The sequence below is a fragment of the Dermacentor silvarum genome, chromosome 6, assembly GCF_013339745.2.
Source record: "Dermacentor silvarum isolate Dsil-2018 chromosome 6, BIME_Dsil_1.4, whole genome shotgun sequence".
Taxonomy (NCBI): Eukaryota; Metazoa; Arthropoda; class Arachnida; order Ixodida; family Ixodidae; genus Dermacentor; species Dermacentor silvarum.
The window spans coordinates 73787642-73808054 of NC_051159.1; the positions used below are offsets into that span (position 1 = coordinate 73787642).

Sequence of the window (20413 nt, forward strand, 5' to 3'; positions counted from 1 at the left end):
AGAAAGGGGCAAAACACGCCAAGGAGGCCTTCGTGAGCTCTAATATCGTTTTTGTGAAGCTTGCTGCTTGTGGCTGTTCTATACCATTTCAGTCTTCTTGTCCAGGTTGGCAGGGGCCTATAAAAGAAAGACATCCAGGGCTGACTGTGGCAAAAATCGCATGCAGCCAGCCCATGAAGCCATCACTATCTGCGACAGAAGTTTTTTGTACGCCAGAGGTGTTCGCAGAAAACCCGTTGAGCCAACTGAAAGTAATAAAAACTTCCATGAAATTTCTCGAGCGCCAAGAATACCGCAAAGAATACAGCAATCTTTCTACAAAGCCACTTTGTTGACAAAAACTACCCGTCGGTTTGGAGTGTCGCTCACCCAGAAGAGTAGAAATCGAAAAGGCCAAAGAAAACGAAGGCGAAATAACCCATTCTGTGCAAAAGCATATGAAAAAAAAAAGGGATCTGACAGGCCACACGACTCGAACCCAAAGGGCACCGACAATGCTTCTTATGAAAATTGCTGAAGCTCTGTATGAATTCAGCGCACAGGCTACAGCGAGTGTACCCATGAAGCGTGCGTGGGGGCCCACGTGAACTTCTACAAGTGCCTTTGCAAGCAATGAACTTTGTCACTATTTGAGGTTGTCTCATTTTGCCCACTATAGCTGCCTCATTTGGCACCTTGGTCAGGGCAAAGTGAAAAATCTCTGACTTTTTAAAAATAAAGTTTGATTTCATACTTCTACTAATTGCAGCGCCACAATTCTTGCTGACAAAGCAGGTAAGGGCGAAAGGACAACATTATTGCATTTTGTTCAGAATTATAAAGGAGAACGAAAAAAAATTGCATAACTTGAAAATATCTCTCATTTTGCCTCGCCTTACCCTACTTCCAGAAACTGCCTCTTTTAGTTTAAAACATTTGAATATTCAGGGAAACGCGATGCCAAACATCTGACGTCCTATGTTTTGCTAACGTCACGTATGGTGAGTTTCCTTTTGTTAGAATTCGAAGGCAGCGTCGCCGCTCTTTCTCGCTATTACATCACGCACCGGCATGCCTGGCGCTACGTATCTTAAATATGAGTAGAATGGGATAAAATCGGTGCTTACAAAATACAATCCATAGATTGTATTTGATACTTACGGGCCAAAGGCATTGCACCTAAGTGGCACAGCCCGGGTACGGATGGGCTGCACGAAGTTCTGTTTGGACAGAGGCTGCAAGGTCGACCTTTTTCGTAGACCCTAGACTGAATAACATTGCCCCTGTTGTGAAAAAAATGAAGAATCTGCAGATTTGGTCTCTTGTCCTTCAAGAAGACACAAATTGAAACCAAGATACGCCAATAGCCACTTTGTAAACTTCTCCCACAGCAGGGTGACGCAGTCAGGGACAAATGAAAGGACAAAGGAAAGTTAACGTAATGTGTCGCAAAATGACAAACATGCTGCTGGTTCTTTGTGCTTCATATTACATCTGCGATGGTCTACAATAGTGGCTTTTAGGGCTAGCTCTTGGATGAACAGCACGAGAGAACGGTACGCAATAAGTGACGAAACAGACACAGCACTGTGTCTGTCTCTGTTTCGTCTGTTCTAGTGTCGTGACTTCTTGCACTGAATAATCGCGAGGCAGTAAAGTTGTGCATGCCATTGCTGTATTCTTGGTAATATTGAAAAAAAAGTAGTGTAGCTTGCACTGGAGGCGCAATGCTAAAGAGACAGCGGAGCTGATGGGCACCTAGCTAGTTCTGGCTTTTGGGCTAGGCTAAGCACGACCATGTGATCCCCAGCATTTTCCGGAATTTGTTGATTATTGATACATTATCGATTAGCTATTGATTGGCTATCGATTGGCTATCGCAAGGTATTGATCACCTATTTGGGCTAGGCTAAGCACTACCAAGTCATCCCCAGCATTTTCCGGAATTTATGGATTATTGATCGATTATCAATGAGCTATTAATTAGTTATCGATTGGCTATCGATGACTGACTAAGCTTAAGTAGTCCCAACCATGCGTAGCTAGACTTAGACAGGCTCAGCTTCGCTAGTTCAGATGGGTAAGTGCCATTGCGCTTGGACCCTTTCTGCACTACCGCCACATCGGCCCACATTTTCTGTTCGGAGTTGACACATTACGCCCGGCTTAAACAGCTCCGCTGTTCAAAAACTGCACATTCTTGTGCGCACTTACATGGGTCCGTAGTTGCATGTGTACAGGGTGCGATACCAATCTTCCTCTTTAATCTTGAATCGGGTTTTGCCGCAACCAACATGAGTGGTTTTCGCCCAGATCAGCTGTGCTTGAGAAAAAGCGACGAAGGTGCATATATTGGTATTGCACGAATACATTCGCCATCGTCAAAAGCCGTTTGGTAAACGACATGCAGAAAAAAAAACACAAGAATGCTTAGTAGAAATGAACTTTTGCACGAAATTTACATACCAAGTGAGAAATTAGTAATATACCTAATTATTACTAATATGTTTCAAATTACTTCCGCAAGGGTCCCCGGTTCCTCAAGCCTAAGCCTTAAACTCAGGCAGGGGCTCTGCAAAAACTTTTTGTACATGCGCATCACCACGTTCCCAGAGATGTTCAAGCGTACGGTGTCGATGACATTGCCAACCAAGCGCCTGCATTAATTTATTGCTGAAAGCCAGGCAAGAAAGGTTTTAACCCCTTACAATGACACACAAAAGGTTTCAGTCATTGAAGTATTAATGAAACGAGTAAGACTGAAGAAAATGTGACAGCATGAAATTAGATGGTTATCTGAAGGGTGTGAAAGTTGAGTACATGGGTAATAATAGAAAAGAGTTTAGGCAATGCATCAGAAGCAGTGAGTCATAAAATATGAATATAGCTAGAAGCAAGAAGAGAAGGGCGCAGAAATAACAAACTATTGCGATGTGATGAACTTCTTCCCAACATATGTAACCACCAAGGCGGAAACATTCCCTCGTTAGCAACGTTGCTGAGGTACTAAATTATTCACATGTCGTTCAGCGCGTTAACCAGATGTTCTGTTCCATATCCATTCGTTATTTTTGACACAGTCATGCAACCAAGCGGTCATTGTAAGATTTGGTCACAAGTGGCTCAGAATCATCGCGTGTACCTGAGTAAAATGGCCACTGTCCTGCACAGTATGGAAGGAGTCAATTTCGTCCGGATTGAACAGTCTGTATTCATCGAACCAGCTCTTGACGACGCTCGCCCAATTGGTCGGTCTCAGTCGCAGCGAGGAAGAGTAATGGAGGAACATGTTCTGTCCCGCTGTAAACCTGGCTGAGGCGAAAGAGAGAAACATATTTGTGTGAAAATGACGACAAGGGCGTCGCTCACACTATCACTATTCGTTCCCTACAGATGCGACAGCGGAACAAAATATTTTCTGCGAGCGCGGAGCCCATGTACTGGCAGTCCCAGGGTTGGAGTCATGAAGGTTTTTCAATAGTGGCAGCCTGAAAAAGCGATTCTTTTTTCAAAGGCTTCTATAGATGTCGCGTCGGTCATTATTTCTCTTTTGGGTGCAAGCGTTATTTTTATATTTTTATTTACAACACTTTTTCGGCTGTTCAAACGACAGCCGCTCGCTGCGCTTAACTGCCAGGCTTAAAAGTACTGAATATTCTTAGTTTTCCATGCACTGCTTATGGATTCTTCGGGGTTTGACATTTCTTATACGAGTGGGATATGGATATTGCAGAGTCACGCAATGTTAGACCTAGCACTCCTTCAAGCAATCCGAAAGGGAACACCGAAATATCTCTCACCAGGCTAGTAGCTACAAACAGACAAGATTTACATGAATGAATGAATGCAGCGTTCATCCACACAAAGCTGGCTATGTGGCCCAAGTGCGAAGAGGTGGCTATGGGAGCAAATGATAGAGGATCAACACCGTATATGTTAGCGAGGCCAGTTCCGAGGATGTCGCCCAGAGCTCGTCTGTATCGCGGGCGAATGCCAAGAGCGCCTCCAAGTAGCCGTGCGCATTGACTCGCTGTAGGATACAATCCTCGGGGCCGGTCGCCAAGCCCTGGTGCTTGGAACACTGGTCAGAGAAGGCAGCTGCACTCACATAGCTCTGCAGCGCATTCTCTGACCAGCGTTTCAAGCATTTTGGCTCAAATGTGTTCATTTATACCGACGTTAAAGAAGCTTCTTGTTACATATTACCATGTCCCATCCAAATTCGCAGGTAACGAGAATTTGAAAACAAATTCGGGGTTTCTTTTCATATTGCTCACGACTAACCGCCTCTTCTCTATTTGAGAATAAGAAAAGAACTGCTATAAATTCAAGTTCACATTTCTCACTCTCTATCAGCATTAGTCTGTCGAGTTCAGTTACTCCGTGTTACTCTTTGAACGCGGCGTTATGTGAAACATGGTCCCAACAAGAGTGAAAATTAGGGAGTGGGTGGATTTGAGCACTAGTGATTTCTGTGCACAGGCAACTAGTGAGCAATTTTTGTGGAAATTGGGCCATCTCAGTGTTAAATTCTTACTAAATTGTTGATTCAACATGGACCGCCATGTTGTAAACTGTTCGGCCAGAAACAATCCATTTGCAACCAGGACACATCGAAAATCGAGAATTAGACACGTAAGTACAATAAAAAACAAGAAAGACAAGTTTTACTTCTTTGAGTGGCGAAAAAGTATTATGCTCAGCCATGATTTTCAAACTCAGTGACCGTATCGTTGATTCTCATGACAGTGAAACATTCTGCCACATCACCACCAGAATTAAAGAGCGCTGAAGTGATGTCTGAATTATTTTAAGCACATATCAGTAAAAATATATTTTCACAGCATTCATGTTAGCCTCAAGCGATGAGAAATGCATGACCCAGAAATGAGTTGCAATTGCTGTCGGCTGGCAGAATCAGTAACCAAAAATAGGCTTCAGCACGAATATCGCAATAATTCTAAAGCTATTACCTGCTGAGAACATCGCATGACCCTATTTGCTTTTGCAAAGCTGCCGCTTTGCCTTAGTGACTATGGCATTGTGCTACTTAGCATGAGGACGCGGGTTCACTTCTTGGTTGAGGCGGGCGCATTGCGATGGTAGCGGAATGCAAAAACGCTTCTACGCCGCACTTTAGGTGCACGCTGCGCGTATGCCCATGCAGTCGAAATCAATACGGAACGCTCTGCTACACGTCCACCATGATGCGCTGCGCAATGCCTGGACGTTATGTCCTACCATTTTCTTCATTGATTTGCCGTGCACACATTGTCATATATGTGTTCCTGACGAACAGTACGAAAATTTCCAGCTGGCTGAAGAACACGCAGCTGGTTTGATAAGTTAGAAGAATTCAGACACGTGACCATCGTGAAAAGTTGCAACAACATCGGCTGTTAACAGGTTCGGTACAGCAGTACTTGATTTGTGACCTCTAAGGTATAATTGCATTTAATTCGAAAGCTACTCAAGAACATGGGCGCAGCATAAAAGCCCGAACTTACAAACCCTTCGGCATGAGTAGCAGTCGTGGTGGAATCGGCACTGCTTCGCGTGTGCCTGTGCCACGGCAGCAAGCTCATTGTCCCAGACCTGCGCAGCCGCGAAATGATCAACACCTTTCTTATCAAAATACAAATGAAAATAGTTTCGATATAGACTTTGATGAAACGGCTACTTGAAGCACGAGTAATATATACAAGTTTCCGCAACGGTTAAACGTAGGCGTGTGTCGCAAGACGAATGCTCGATTAACTTTGCCTCGAATTGATTCAAGTTGACTTCTATACACGTAAGTTATCACATTTAACAGCCAAGTGAAATGAATGCTGGCATATGGTACTCTGTTGCTTATAAGTACACGAAAGTCGCCTTTCAGTTGTGATTCGTTAGTGTTTTGCTTCACTCGAAGTGCTCAGGGGGTCGTTGTGAAATTTCACTAGAATAAAGAAAATGTGCAGAGCCCAAGGCATAAATGTTCTTTGAATTGTGTGAACTCTAGTAATCGACAATCCAGTGCTTGAATACCCTTAAACAATCAATCAGTAATGAATCATTATTATTATTTTTTCGTGATCATACATACATACACACATACATACTTACATACTTTGGGAACGCCGACGTGATTAGCGGCATAAGAGTAAACTGTGGGTGAAGAAGATGACGGACGCGCGAGCCGTGGCGCGAGTGACGCGCGAGCTGCGGCTGGGCGCCCTTGGGCGCGGCCGGCCGAGACTGGAGCCTGCTGGCGTGGACTGCGGAATCGAGCCGTTTCCCACATTGGCGCCCAACGTGGGGCCCCGGCTGCGTTCCGGGAAGGACAATGGTCGTGGGGAAGGCTGACGGCGCACGTCCCGCGGCCAGTATAGCGACTCCTGCCCCGGCCTGGTGCGTGGTGGTGGTTTCCACTGCGGAAACCATTTTCGCAGTGCGAGCTGCACCTCTGGTGTTCGGTGACGAGCGCTTCCGCTGGTTCCTCCTCCATCGCTGTCTTCGAGCCTGGTGTGGGGCCTGGTGGCGGCGTGGTGGCAGCGTGGTCTCCTACGCGCTGCTGCAGATCCCGGCGCCGCCGTTTCAGAAGGGCACCGCCGGTGCAGGTGACGTCATGAGCGCGATGGTGCCGACCCCACCTCAAAAGCAGCTCCACCCCTCGGCGCTGCATTTCGTTGTTCTACACAGACAGCTCGAGAGGCCGTGGTGAGTGGTGTCCCGTGTTCCGGTGAGATTTCGGGAGCTCGAGTCCAGTTGCCAACGGTAGCGGCGGCAGCACAGTTAGAGTGACGATCGGGACCATCTACGATCTTCCCCTCCTGTGACATGCGTGCTGCAGTGCGGCGTGGTCTCTGTGGTGGCAAGGCATTGAGCAAGTGGCGGCTCCTTCCGGCGACCTGCTGCGCGCACTCGTCAGAACGAGGTCGGAAAGGAAAACCAGACCAGGTGTGCATCAAGGGATGGTTTAGGGCCTTTAGGTTCCTGCAAGACCTCAACTCCGAGGCCGCACCACCTGGTCTGTCCAATCTTCGCGAGGAGTCCGTCCTGGAAGCCAGCCGGGTTTAGGGCCTGCGGGTGCCTGGAAGACCTTGGTGACTCGGACGTTGCCAGCTCCACCGATCCTCGTTCGGTTGCATTAGCAGTCTTCAAGGTTCGCCTGCAGGTGGCGGTGTCATGCCGTCGCTGCCGGCCACCGTGGGTCAGTGCCATCAACGCCTTCGCAGAGGGAGGGGCAGTGTGGGAACGCCGACATGATTAGCGGCATAAGAGCCAACTGTGGATGAAGAAGATGACGGACGCGCGAGTAGTAGCACAAGGGACGCGCGAGCTGCGGCTGGGCACCCTTGGGCGCGACCGGCCGAGACTGGAGCCTGCTATCGTGGACTGCGGGATCGAGCCGTTTCCCACAATACATACATACATACATACATACATACATACATACATACATACATACATACATACATACATACATACATACATACATACATACATACATACATACATACATACATACATACATACATACATACATACATACATACATAATCATAGATATTACAGCAAAATTACGCTAGCTATAATGTGCTGCATTCACTGCTGCGATAAAAAGCTAATTTATGTTTATCGTCAACCCCTCAGTTGCTTTTAAAGAATGTTCAGGTTTATGCTAGCTTTATAAAATGATACCCAGCGGATCACCGTGGTGAAAGGAGGAAGTTTCGCACCTGAACTAAGCATATTCGCTTTTGTTTTTCTGTTGGCGTTCCGCGCTAGAATGTTGCGTCACATGACCATCAATTATGGAAAATAAAATAGATGGCATGACTTACCAGCTCCATCATATTGGCAGCAGGTGGAAATCCAGGCACTTTTCCCATGGCAACCATTTGTCGGTAGTTATTGTGGGCAGCCATGATTTCCTGGATCTCCTTCTTTGAAACACCGGCCGAAGCTATTGAGCAGTCCTGTACAAAGTGAGCTCCACTTCTTAGATGAAATCAAATCCTATGAACTTTCTCATCTAAACTGAGTGCTTCCTGAGAAGGGCGCAGTATGTTTCTGCAGAACTCTGTAACTGTTCCAATCACTATGTAGTGTTAAGCGCATAGTTTTGAGACAATGTACTCAAAGAATTATTCGGACGATACACACAAACCGCCAACTATCAAGTTCCTTATTTTAGATGGAGTAGTACTAGATACATTGATACAATGTGGTCAAACCAGAGAAAAAAAAATTGGCCGCCATCCCGCCCTGCGAACGTGAAAGTCCAGCGAAGCTGTATCAAACACCACACATGGGCGAGCATTGTATTCACGCTGTTCTTCTGGTGTGTTTAATTTCCGTGGTCTACCCATGGCAGTCTTAGAATGAGCTGAATGAGTTGATAGACGGGTATCCCTTTTATATAGGAAAGCGTGGTGACGTCACTAAGAATATATATATGTATATATGCTATATGCCTGACTGCTAAGAAAGATATGCCATTTGCCTTCAGTTGTTAATCTGGAGTTTTGTGTTTACGCCACGAAATTTTCCGACCAACGAGAGGTATACAGCTTCGCTGTAAAAAAAAAACAAAACAAAACAAAAAAAAAACACTACAGATGCTAGCGCTAACTAGTTAAACTAGGCGGGTTCATTGGTTGCAAGATTCATGAAATATCCTACCCGTGCAAAATTGAACGGGACGTAAAGTTTAAGCATAGACGCCACTGGCGTTGGACTACAACTGACATTTACTCGTCACTAAGCTACGTCAGGCAGAAACCGTCACACCAAACAGTCAATTTACCGCGCGTTCGTGCCACCAATGTTTTGACTAAGAGACTCCATTATTTTCTCTGTGATACTAACAGAGGCAGTGCTAACGCAGTTACCTCCTTTTTTGATGAAAAATAATTCAAATACCAGTCTGTTCTGATGTAAATGGACGTAGAACACTTGGGTTACAGAAAAGTGGGCTACAGTGAAATCTTCGACAGTCATCAACTAGATGACTTGGCCCTGCCGCTGCTTCTACGTGAGCGCGTCGTTACGAAAAAGGAAAACGCAATTGCAGAAAATTATTGTAACAACACAGTTACTGAACACTGAAGCACACCAACTTGCCCGAGGATATGTCCTTTTTAACAACTCATGTAAGCTTTTATGCATCCGATCAGTCAATCTAAAATACGGATCCTGACATCGAAAACTGTGACAATCAGACAGGGAAACTGTATGACAGCCTTTTTACACCATTCGGAAGTCCATGGGATCTTGTTTGCCACTACCCGAAATATACCGAATAGTTTGCAAACGTTTCACTAGGGCCCCGAGCCTATTCAAAGGTTTCAATATATATCAGACTGCCTTCTCAGACTGCGTGACTATGCCCACAGAAACAGTTCTGTTTTGTGTGTGTGTGTGTGTGTGTGATTTTCTTTTTCCTTTTCCCCCCTTTTTTATACTTATTTTTTCTCTCTCTCCTGTCGAATCCCTTTACCCCTCCCCCAGTACAGGGTAGCCAACCGGAGATAATGTCTGGTTAACCTCCCTGTCTTTCCTTTACCTTTTTTTCTCTCTCAATATATATCTGGCCTAAGTGCTTCTATACTCCCTGCCGGTTCCTGCATCCTGCGTGGGCTCTGCTGCGCCAGCTTCGCTCAATACGCCTGTGCCTCTTTGATGCCGCCGACACCACCACCACACGAAAGTGGTGTGGAACTCTTGTAAAAACATTCGCTTTACAGTGTACTTGGGTGAAATGTAGTAAGGTTTCAACTAACTCGCGCTCACCTGACGGTTCGGCAGGCATATCGTGTGCTGTGGCGAAAACTTCCGATACTTGTCGTTACAATGGTACGCCCAGCAATGGCTCCAAAGCAGCAGACAGTTCAACCAGAAATACGCAACAAGCGATGTCCTATTGGAGCCACCACCTTTCATCCGCGGCGCCATAGGGACAGCTTTGCGGATCTGCAAATGGTGAGAATTTATCATTTTGCATAAGCAATTGAGCAGTCATTTCATTAATTCGTTACTCCCGCTGTTTTTTTATGCAGCTATTAGATTGGAAATATGAGGTTAAGTGGCAAATGTAAAAACAGAAGTCGCTATGCCGCAAGGACAATCACAAGGGGCATTTCCGTGACCTAAGTAAGCAGCCAGCATCACAAGTTCGTTACTTATGTCTAGCGAAGGAAACAAATTCTACGTTCTTTTGTTTTACAGCGTAAGCTGTTATGGGCTCATTCCAATAGCCGTTTCGGGTCGCGATGATGCCGCCGCCGACGGCCGCGTAACCGCTATCGCCGGAAACGCGAGAAAAAGTACCCGGTTCTCGCCGGGTTTGAACCTGCGCCCGTTGCGTGGGAGTCGGATACTCTACCATGGAGCCACGCAAGCGCTTGCTATCGGGCCGCGGACAATACCCTAAGGCAAACGCAGGGTGAGACGACTCGCGCCTTCGCCAGTATGGTGGCGCCATCTAGGTAAGATGCCTGCAAACGCAGCGTCCACAGGCACAGACGAGGATATGCGATTCAGACGAGGCGCGCAATCAACACGCTCCCGAACTGCCAGCCTCCGCCAGTATGGTGGCACCATCTAGTTAAGGCACCTGCAAACGCGGCGCGCCCGACATGTAAGTTGTAGTTGTAAGGCTTGATCGGGCTCAGCAGACTGCTGTGGAGAGAGCATTACAAGCCGCAGCTCGCCATCGACGCCAGGCGGACAGTTCAGATCGTTCTCGTCAAAACGATGCAAATAGACTGCCGCGAAGACCCTGTAGTGCGTGGTGCCCAAATCGGAGCTACTCTTGAGCCGCTCCACCAGCTTACGCTGTGACTGTGCTGCGTGTGCCGCGCAGGCCTGTGACTTTTTCGCTTTTGAAAACGCAAGATATAAAACTGCCACCGTACAATCTCATGCTTTTACTTGCGCAGTAAAAATTGAGCATCGAGGAATAGGCCGCATTCCGCATAAAAATAATCGCATGCAAAATGTACTTCGTGATGTACTCCCAGCACCAGCAGATAACATATAGCAAAGCTTCACAGAAAGACATTAATACGTAAATAAAGGGGAGGTCCTTGCCAGAAGCCCCAAAAAGGCAGACGCTTGTCTTTGACTACCTGGATGACCATTCTATATAAAGCACCGGAATGCTCAATGACTCCACAGAGCCTTAAATGTTATAGGAACGTAGCATGGGTGTGTTCGTCATGGTTGAGCGTAATGATAACGAAGTGATAAATTAAGAGTGAGTCGTGGGCATACTTTATTCATTTGTATTTATACTGCGATAAATGAACTTAAGTTTCACTACCTTTCACGAAATACATTTACCGAGGATCACACAAACGTAGGTCGCTTTTAACTTAACGTACAGATTATGGTTTCTAAATTGGTTCACGCTGTCCTTCACTACCGCACTACTTGTCGAAGTCTTTCGAAGCCACGGCGGCTTAATACAACTGTAATTTTCACTCCCTTCATAGGCTCAACCGATCTACTCTGAGGTCACGAAAACACCAGGGTTCAGTTTTTTATATTTTTTTCTATAGGAATTTTTTCTCTGTGCCACTTGGCTCTGTGACAAGGGACGTCAGGCCGGAGAAAACGTGACGGAGAAAACAGCCATTTTTTCCCTGTAACGACGACGTATACTTATGGTGCGTGACTGGCCAAAACATCCACATGGGTTCAAGCTATAACAAGTTGACCCCTGTGCAATCGCGCAGAAACCTGTAAGCGACTTCCTGCCTTACTTCTTTAGCCTGCAAGGTTCCACGATTCTCCTTGCATACGAGCCGGAGAAAACGTGACAAGAACATGCACAGTTGTTGGAGGCAGGTATGCATGTAAACGGATGCACGAAGTCGCCAAGAAAACGAGAAGTTTCGTAAATCCGGCGCGCCTGCATGTATGAAAGTAAATGCTCTCATGTTTCTCGGCAGTCAGGAAAACGAATAGATTGCTTGAGAAAGCCCATAAGTCATCAAGAGATGCCTTGCAGATGCGCCTGACGCCGTACACTTCTAAGTGTGACTTACTAAGAAAGCACGAATATGAAGTAAAATGGTGTTTTAGTTAACAAAGACAGATGTTAATGTGGAATAAAGCATTGAATGTTGTTCTGCCATTATCAAAATTCTGGCTCCTTCCATGTGATGATTTTTTCCACTAAGATATGTCATGGTACAACATGTCATCCATATTATAGTTCCAGCTGGTGCCACAAACTGATGGTCGTAAAAACTATCAGTTTTGGCCGCCTTCAAGACTCAAGCACGAAAAGTATAAGCAGAATTTCAACGGTGTTATTTTTCTCTCATAGCTGCGTCGTATGAGCTCTTTGTGAAATGTCCCCAATCTTTTACCTATATTTTTTTTCTGCAAATGTCATGTGCAACTTTCGTGGCTCGTGTGCAACGCCCTCGGTCTGCACTACCTTGCCAAATACTCAGTGACCCAAGGTGCTTGACGTTTGGTTTCTAATCCTGTTTTCTGAGCACAGCAGCTCGATGCGCCTTCCATTCGGCCACGGACTATTCATTAACCCCAAGTAGGCGAGAGAGCGGTTAGATACAAACATAGATAGATAGGTACAAATATAGATAACCCCCAGAAATTGCGTGAATCACCCTAAGAATGCTAACGCGTTAAAGCCAAACAACTGCCCATCATGCAATTTCGATTGGATTCACTCACCTCGGCATTGGCACTGCTGCCGTGCTCCAGAAGACATCACACCTCACTTCTCCCTCGATTTCCAACTAATCCTTCCGAGCGGCAAACCCTTTCTGTCACGAGCTTCAAGAAAGGCGCATGAACGCTTGAGTTCAGGCTCCGCAACAAGGGCTTGTCATCGACGGCTCTCGTGCTAAAAGGTGCCGCCTTGAACCACTACCCCCGTGTAGCTGAGGTCACTTGGCGATTCCACAAAAGGAGCGAGCGTCAACCGTTCAATAGATTATCGGCACCGTCGGCCGAAATGTGGTTTCGGGTCTATGAGTGACCGATTGCGACCGTACAATAAATCTAGCGCCGTGGACCACTCCAGAAGCAGCGGGAAGGGTGAGGCCGAGAGGTCTGCCACCCCAGGCTGGCCGGCCCCCGATCAAGCCCCGTGCTTGCCTCAGCATGCGCGCGTGGTCGCCGCCGACGCTGCGTCGGGGGGAACACGTGCCCGGAGTGATTGGCGTGCGTCGACAACGCTTCAGCTGCGCTTTTGCCACCGAGCTTGCACGCGGCGCGACTCCGCCGCCGTGAGGTCGTGGCGGGGGAGGGGCCCGGAGGTGTCAGGACCACCTGTTCTGCCGCGTGCGCCGGAAGGAACACGGCGAGGGAGAAGGCAAGGGCGAACACCGCCGCTTCCTGGAATCGGACCGCAGCCTCCGGCCAAGCATACCTCAAGTGCTGCCGACTAAGTGAATGACTGACCGGTTAACTGTGCTGCTTGTGAAATTGCCCTGACCAGGAATCAAATGCACACTTGCTCGCCTGTGAGTTTTCGGATGGCTGTGATTGATTGATGGTGTTTAACCTCTCGAGCCAACACAACGGTGACGAGAGACGCCGCCGTGGAGAGCTTAGGAATAACTTGAATCACGCGCTTCTTCTTCTTTTTTTTTTTTTTTGCTTTGCACCTAAAATGTCACACACGAATCTTTTTGTAGTCCGCCCTCCATGGGACCGTAGCTGTTGGGGCCGGCAACAGAACCCTTAGAAACTAGGGGACTGCGCTCGTATAGCCTTTTTTTCTCCTTTTATTTTCTGCAGTTGATTTTTAGTATACTTGCTATTGAGGTAGCATAGGAATATTAAAAAAAAGAAACAAAAAGGAAACGACCTTCGCTTAGCGAATCGAATAAGAATATTTTATTCTTTCTAAACAAAGTAAAATGTAAAGATTACGGGGAGTGCACTTAGGAGGGCACAAAAGAGAGAGAGAGAACGGCAATTCTGGCAGAACCCATCCTTTAGGGATGTTTATCGTCGTTAAGGCGATTAACACTGAAGTGGTTGTGCACATGCAATTTGGTGGGGGGAGATTTGCTATTGCGAGGATGGGTAAATATTCGTTTAAGGTTACGTAATTATGAAACTCATGTACCTTGTTGTATGGTGAGATGTGTCCTGTATAAGCCAAGTATGTACGTAACGCCTAAACAGGTCATGTATGAGCCGCGTACTGCCGCTGGGACTCCTCTGTCGCACTGCCCTCTGGACACGTGCGCGAGAAATTCCCCGACTGTTGCGTAGCCTCCAATATTACACCGTTGGCACCCCGGTGCGTGCTAACGCTGATAATTAACCCCTCGTTACGCAGGCCGCGATCGTGACCGAGCGTACAGCATCGGGCTATTGGTCTCGGAGGCCCAGGCTTGATACTGCCAACTACGGATGATTTTCGAGTCTTTCTTTTTGTCCGAAAGACCACCGGAATAAAGAGGCTACAAACACGATACAAACAGCAAACAGGGAGAATTAGGCTAATCGCAATAAAACGAAGGCTTATGTACAACATCTGATACATGCAATGCTTGTACGTCCGGTCGACTGATGAGCTCGTAAATGAGAACAGCTGAAAGAATATCGTACATGGCGCACCATTAAAATGACAGCACAATAAAACACAGGAAGAGCAAGCCACCGAAGCCCCGTACAGTGCATTGTTTGTTAAAGGAGCAGAGTGTGCAACTACAGCACCACACATCGTTTTAAATGGGTTCAAACGTGCTAGGCTGTTCAAATAATAAATTATTTTGCCTAAATCGAGAAAACAAATTTGTCGACTGCTTAAAAGTGAGGCAGTTCTTATTGAACGACTGGAAATTATTGAGCAGAAGCTATAGCTACTCTATGCGTTTGCTCAGTGCGCTGGAACCATGGATTCTTGCTGCGAAATCACTTGGAACAGTCACACCTTGTTCTTGTGTTTCTCCCTGCAGAATCGAATTGGTGTTCTCCCTTAAAATCAAAGGAAACGAATACTTGAGAATTTCTAATACCGAATTTTCAAATCGAATAAGAATCGAATTGCAAAGTCTACACGTATTCTAAATGTCAAATATTCGCACACTCGTGCTTTTCTGTCCTTATCGCGAAGTTGTGATATATCACGAAGATATGGCTTTGTATAAACTATCCCTGCGACCACAAATAAAACAAAAATACTTGCCTGGAAATTGATAAGCACTGCACAGCACTGTCTATGCTTTACATTGCTTACTTTTCCTGACCTGTTGTTATTTGTGAGGATGTCAATAACACAGAACGTACATTAGAACTATGAATACACGTCGGCATGAATGCATACTCAGAGCAATCCTCACCCTATTTGAAACCCCTGTTAAGACGTTTGAAAAGAAATTTAATTTTAAATATAACTTTTTCGTCAATGACGTGCAAAGGTTGGGTCTCACTGAATGCGTATTCAGCAATCCATCCACCACCATGCGCGTGTAAAATCTAGCCGCCTTGAACTCCGTTTAGCCATCATGAGGTAGTGGGGTAGTGCGACTGGGAGAATTGACTGCCGAACACAACACAACACAGTAATATATATATATATATATATATATATATATATATTTCAGAATAGTGCGACTTGGGAAACGATGTTTCTCAGAAAACTAGAACAGAACTAAAACATGAACCGTCAAGACGAGCAATAGTACTAAACTAAAGTTACATTGTCACTCGCCGTCTTTTCTTTCGCACTGAAAGACGCTGGCTATCTATTTGCTTTGATGCAGACTTTTCTTTTGCCGCTTAGGACAAAAAATTTATTGTTTTCGATGTGAGAAATGAGCGTAAATATCCTACATTAATGCTGTCTAAATTTTACTGATATGGTCTACTTTTTTGTCAAAGGCAATTGCAGAACTATTTTCTTTTCGCTGTTAAGAATTAATTATCCATTGTCTATTTCAAAGTGAAAATAGCCCTTTGGAACAATACTTTTTGTTTAAAAAGGGAAAGGGAGCAACTCCGTGGTCGTCTTCACTATATATTACTCATTTTGAAAGCGTGACGACGATGAAATATTGCCAAATATTGTCCGCTCAGCGTTATTCGATGGCTGTCAAGCTGTTTCTTTTAAAAGTTCCATAAATATAGCCTCGGTTTCGTTATCAGTTCAGCCAGACACCTACATTCACATGCGAAACACAGATAACCTTCATTCTGCTTTCCAATCACACTTTAATCTGCACCAGTGAAGCTGTTGTCGTTATTTGTTTTGACGACCGTAACGTGATCGTGAAAACAAGGTCCAAAAATACAGCAGCTAGGCAAGGATTGTTCATATGTGCTATTTTGTGCATTACTACCGTTTATTAACGTTTTGTTTGATTTTTCCGGAGCTGTTACGGCACACAGGAACAGTTCACAAACTTCGCCAAGGTAAGCATTTCTTGTCATGTTGGACCTTTTGTCTTTAATTACAAACAGAATAACATCTTATGCAAGCGGAATTGAATTGAATTGTGGAATTTAGCGTGCCAGAACCTCGATTTGATTATGAGGCACGCCGTAGTGGGGGACTCCGGACTAATTTAGACCCACAGGGGATCTTTAACGTGCACCGAATGCACGGGACACGGGCGTTTTTGCATTGCGCATCTATCGAAATGCGGCCGCCGCGGCCCGAGTTTGATCCCGCGACCTCGTGCTCAGCAGCGCAACACCAGAGCCGCTAACCCACTGCGGCGGGTATTTAGACAAGCAGAACGATATACAGGGTGTTTCAGCGAACACTTTCAAAAATTATTAAAGGTTGCCTGTGGCAAATAGCACAATTCTAGTTCATTCGCTGGTCTATTCGAAGAGGCGGACATTACTTGCACAAGAAATTGGAATGCATAATCAAATAATTAACATAAATTCACTAATTAGGTTTTTAACCAATTACCTGATGGCCCATATTGCAATTCACAGATTGTAGCCGTGGATTTCGCAAGGCGGATCCACTTTTAACGAATTATCATGATGACACCAGCTTCGAGATATTAATTCCCGAACTTTGCGGAGAAATGCATTGGCGTTCCAATTAGGCTCTTAACAAAACGTCGCTTTATGCATTGAAGCACAAAATTAACTGGAACGCCAATGCATTTCTCCGCAAAGTTTGGGAATTAATATCTCGAAACTGGTGTCATCCTGAGAATTAATTCTAAGTGGATCCGCCTTGAGAACTCCACGGCTACAATTTGTAAATTGCAATATGGGCCATCAGGTAATTAGTTAAAAACTTACTTAGTGATTTTTTGTTAATTAGCCGATTAATCACTTCAATTTTTGGGGCAAGTAATGTCCGCCTCTTCGAGTAGACCATCTCATGAACTAGAAGTGGGCTATCTGCCACAGGCAACCTTAAATAAATTTTGAAAGTGTTCGCTGAAACGCCCTATACATGTTGTCCGGCGCGTCCTTGTTATGTTTATTATTCCTGCTTCTGTTACACTGCTGTTGCTTAAGTGCATTAAATATTATATGTGGAAACCTCTAAAAAACAATAACAATGCGTAAGCTTCACGCTAATTATTACTGTATCAACGTGTTTAAGGCTATACCAGATGTATTTTTTAGTGCAATGTACTCAAAAAAACTGTCATATATAGGTCCCTATATCGCTATTGCAAATAGGCGACATGGCTAGGCGGACATTAGCAGTAAAAAAGTTATACATTAAATTTATGAATTGACAAAAATGCACAAATTATTTTTTTAGTTACTAAATTTAGGGCACACGTTGCAACTGCGAAATTGAAGCAGAACAATTGCCAAGCAGAAATTCTAAGACTAGCGAAACTTTAGAGTTCGGGATGATCTTAACTGGAACGCCCAGGCGTCTTTTTAGCAGAGTGTCGGTTCGAATATTTAGAAGGTGGTGCTAGTCCTATAAGATCCCTGCTAAGGAAATATACGCTAATGATTCAACGGCTTCAATTTCGCAATTAGATGTGCCATAAAGTGAGCAATTAAAAACCTGATTAGAAAATTTTTATTAGTTAGCAATATTATGACTGAATTTCATATTGCTGCTAATGTTCGCCAAGCCACGTAGCCCATTTGAAAAACGGCAGGGGCCTAGATATGAAAACTTTTGAGAGCTTTCTGCATAAGAAAATACACCTGGTATAAGATTGGCAAAACCTAGAATATCTTGAGAATTCAATTTGTCGGCTTAGCCAACAACACGCCGAACAGCAATCTTCGACACAGTTATGCTAGGGCTTGTAATATCAAAATTCCCGTGACTACGCAAAGAGTGACGTAGATCACTATACGTTTGAATAGTAGGTGCAATTACCGGCGACGTTCTGATAAATTAACAGACTTGTGTAGAAATCTAAATTGTGAGTTCACACTCAGTTAATTAAAAAACTAACCATATATGCTGTAGTCTTAACCAGTCGGTTATCGCAAGTGCGGCTGATCCTGAAATCGTACAGGTTCATACCTACACATCTTGCAGATAATGATATTATACTTTGAGATGAATGCACTTTGCTGCTGTGTGAGAACGCAGACGGAGTTGCCGATTGACCACAAGTAGAAAGTAATATTGACAGTAGCTGAACTGTGCTGACAAGATGAAAGTGGCGCGCTATTACTGATACTGTTATTATTTCGGGCAGAATTTTTTTTTGCGAAATTCACATCTGTATGCAGAAGATGGCTTTATCTCCGATTTGGTACACTACTTTGCATGCGCATTGCAGAATCATGGCATGCGCAGTGTCGGCTTGTTGTAAATGATACGTTTTGACGGCTGAAAGCTGCGTACCAGACAAGAATGAACAATCTCAAACTCGAAGCACGAAATTATTTGGTAATCGAGTAGGTATACGGCCCTGGAATTAAAACCTTTCTTCACAATTCACCCTCGGGGGTCGCTCCTATGTGTTTCGCCTCAGGTTTTCTTTCAAACACCCAAAACGTCCCAGTGGGATGCTTTTCTGTTTTTTAAAGAGCTTCGTCACCTGCCGAGTTCATAGAGGTTGCTCATTAGAATTATGATCAGGTTAAGCTAGGTGCAGACAGTACATGGTTCCTAAATAGCCAATTGCCACGATAACAGATGCTGCGTTGTTTTCGTATGCAGGCAGCTGAACGGGACGCAATGGCAAGGCCTCCGTTAGCCGAACGAGACGTGGGGTGGCCTCAAGCCGTTAGAGCCGCTGACGACGGCTAATCCTCCCGTTATACGCCCACATTGATACCAGGAAGAGCAACTCACGAAGCCATAGGCAGGGAAAAAATAAATTTTCTCTCACACAATCGAAGCTAACTACGGCGTCCAGCAGAAAAAAAGCGACGCCATTAAGTCAGCAGTCACGCATTCTCAATCGCTCCGAGGCTAGTCTCGCATTTTATCATTCCAAATCAGCGCTATTTGTGCAGTAGGCGACGAAGAGCGCTGCGAACAGCTCCGAACAAAATAACGCGCAAAGAGAAAAAGAACCGCGCGTATCTTCACCTTCCTGAGTGTGCTCTTTTTCTCCCGATGGCTTCCGTCGGCGCTCCGCGGTGCTACTCACTGTCGGCACATCAAATAGCGCGCGAGAGACGCATATACGTGCGAGAGTGAGTGAGTGGCGAGCAGGTGATGCTTCGCGCGTGTTGCGCGCCCGCGTGCTTTCGCTCCTCTGCGTGCGGCTGCCCACGGACAAGCGCATTTTATGCAACCGGCCCGGGCGCGCTGCCGCAGCCGTTGCCCCTTGCCTCACGAGTGCGTCGATTTGAACACGCCGGTGCTGCCCATCCGTCTGTTCTCCGGTTGCCGCCTCGGGCACTCAGCTGTTGCAAACATGCCGCTCGGTAGTCGCTGCCAGTGCACTCGACAACGTCAAAATCAAGCTGCCAGCAGCGCGTGCGTGAGGCTAGGCGCGTCCCTTTCGCCTGAGCACGGTGTGATGTTTGTTGATCGCCGCTTAAGCACGGGACCCGCTATCTGCGACCTGCACGGCGCTGCCATTTCCCGCTCTGTGTCAGTGCATGGCGCAAAGTAATCTTTGAGTTTCAGTTATGTTGTCAGCGCTTTGCGCTTTACAGGCATTCCAGTTTAGATCAGTTCTCGAAGTTACTCGTCTACCGATTTTGTTGACGAAATAACAGCCGTGTTTATTACACTGCCTATACTAGGCAACTGTTGTTTGACTAAACGATACAGAATACGTCACTCTATTAACAAAAACCGTGCACGCGTGTGCGTAAGTGCGTGCGCACATGTGTGTGAAGCCGTCGCATATTTAGGCCCCGCTTTCTTGTTTGTCATTGGTCGGCCGCTGGGCGGTTGCTTTCGCGCCGAATGAGCTGGGTGATTTTTGGCGACAGTGTAATGCCAAACTGAGCTGATACCGGACATGGTGCAATGAAAATGAGTGAAAATTAGAAAATTAATGAAAATTGACTTGATGAGGGCGATACTGAAACCGAT

The 20413-nt window shown here is 45.6% G+C and overlaps 1 protein-coding gene across 1 annotated transcript in view; it reads right to left on the minus strand.

The window, feature by feature from the left end:
- The window catches only part of LOC119455588 (CRISP/Allergen/PR-1-like), a 25127-nt gene extending 5180 nt beyond the window's left edge, over positions 1-19947 (minus strand). Inside the window, exons 1-7 of the mRNA XM_049669040.1 lie at positions 19454-19947; positions 9760-9939; positions 7809-7943; positions 5487-5574; positions 3122-3291; positions 2194-2297; positions 1141-1262 (exon numbers count right to left, since the gene is read on the minus strand). Of these exons, the coding sequence (XP_049524997.1) occupies positions 1141-1262; positions 2194-2297; positions 3122-3291; positions 5487-5574; positions 7809-7943; positions 9760-9921 (781 nt within the window). The 5' untranslated portion in view covers positions 9922-9939; positions 19454-19947. The remainder of the gene's footprint in view (positions 1-1140; positions 1263-2193; positions 2298-3121; positions 3292-5486; positions 5575-7808; positions 7944-9759; positions 9940-19453) is intronic.
- Positions 19948-20413: the final 466 nt, after the last annotated feature.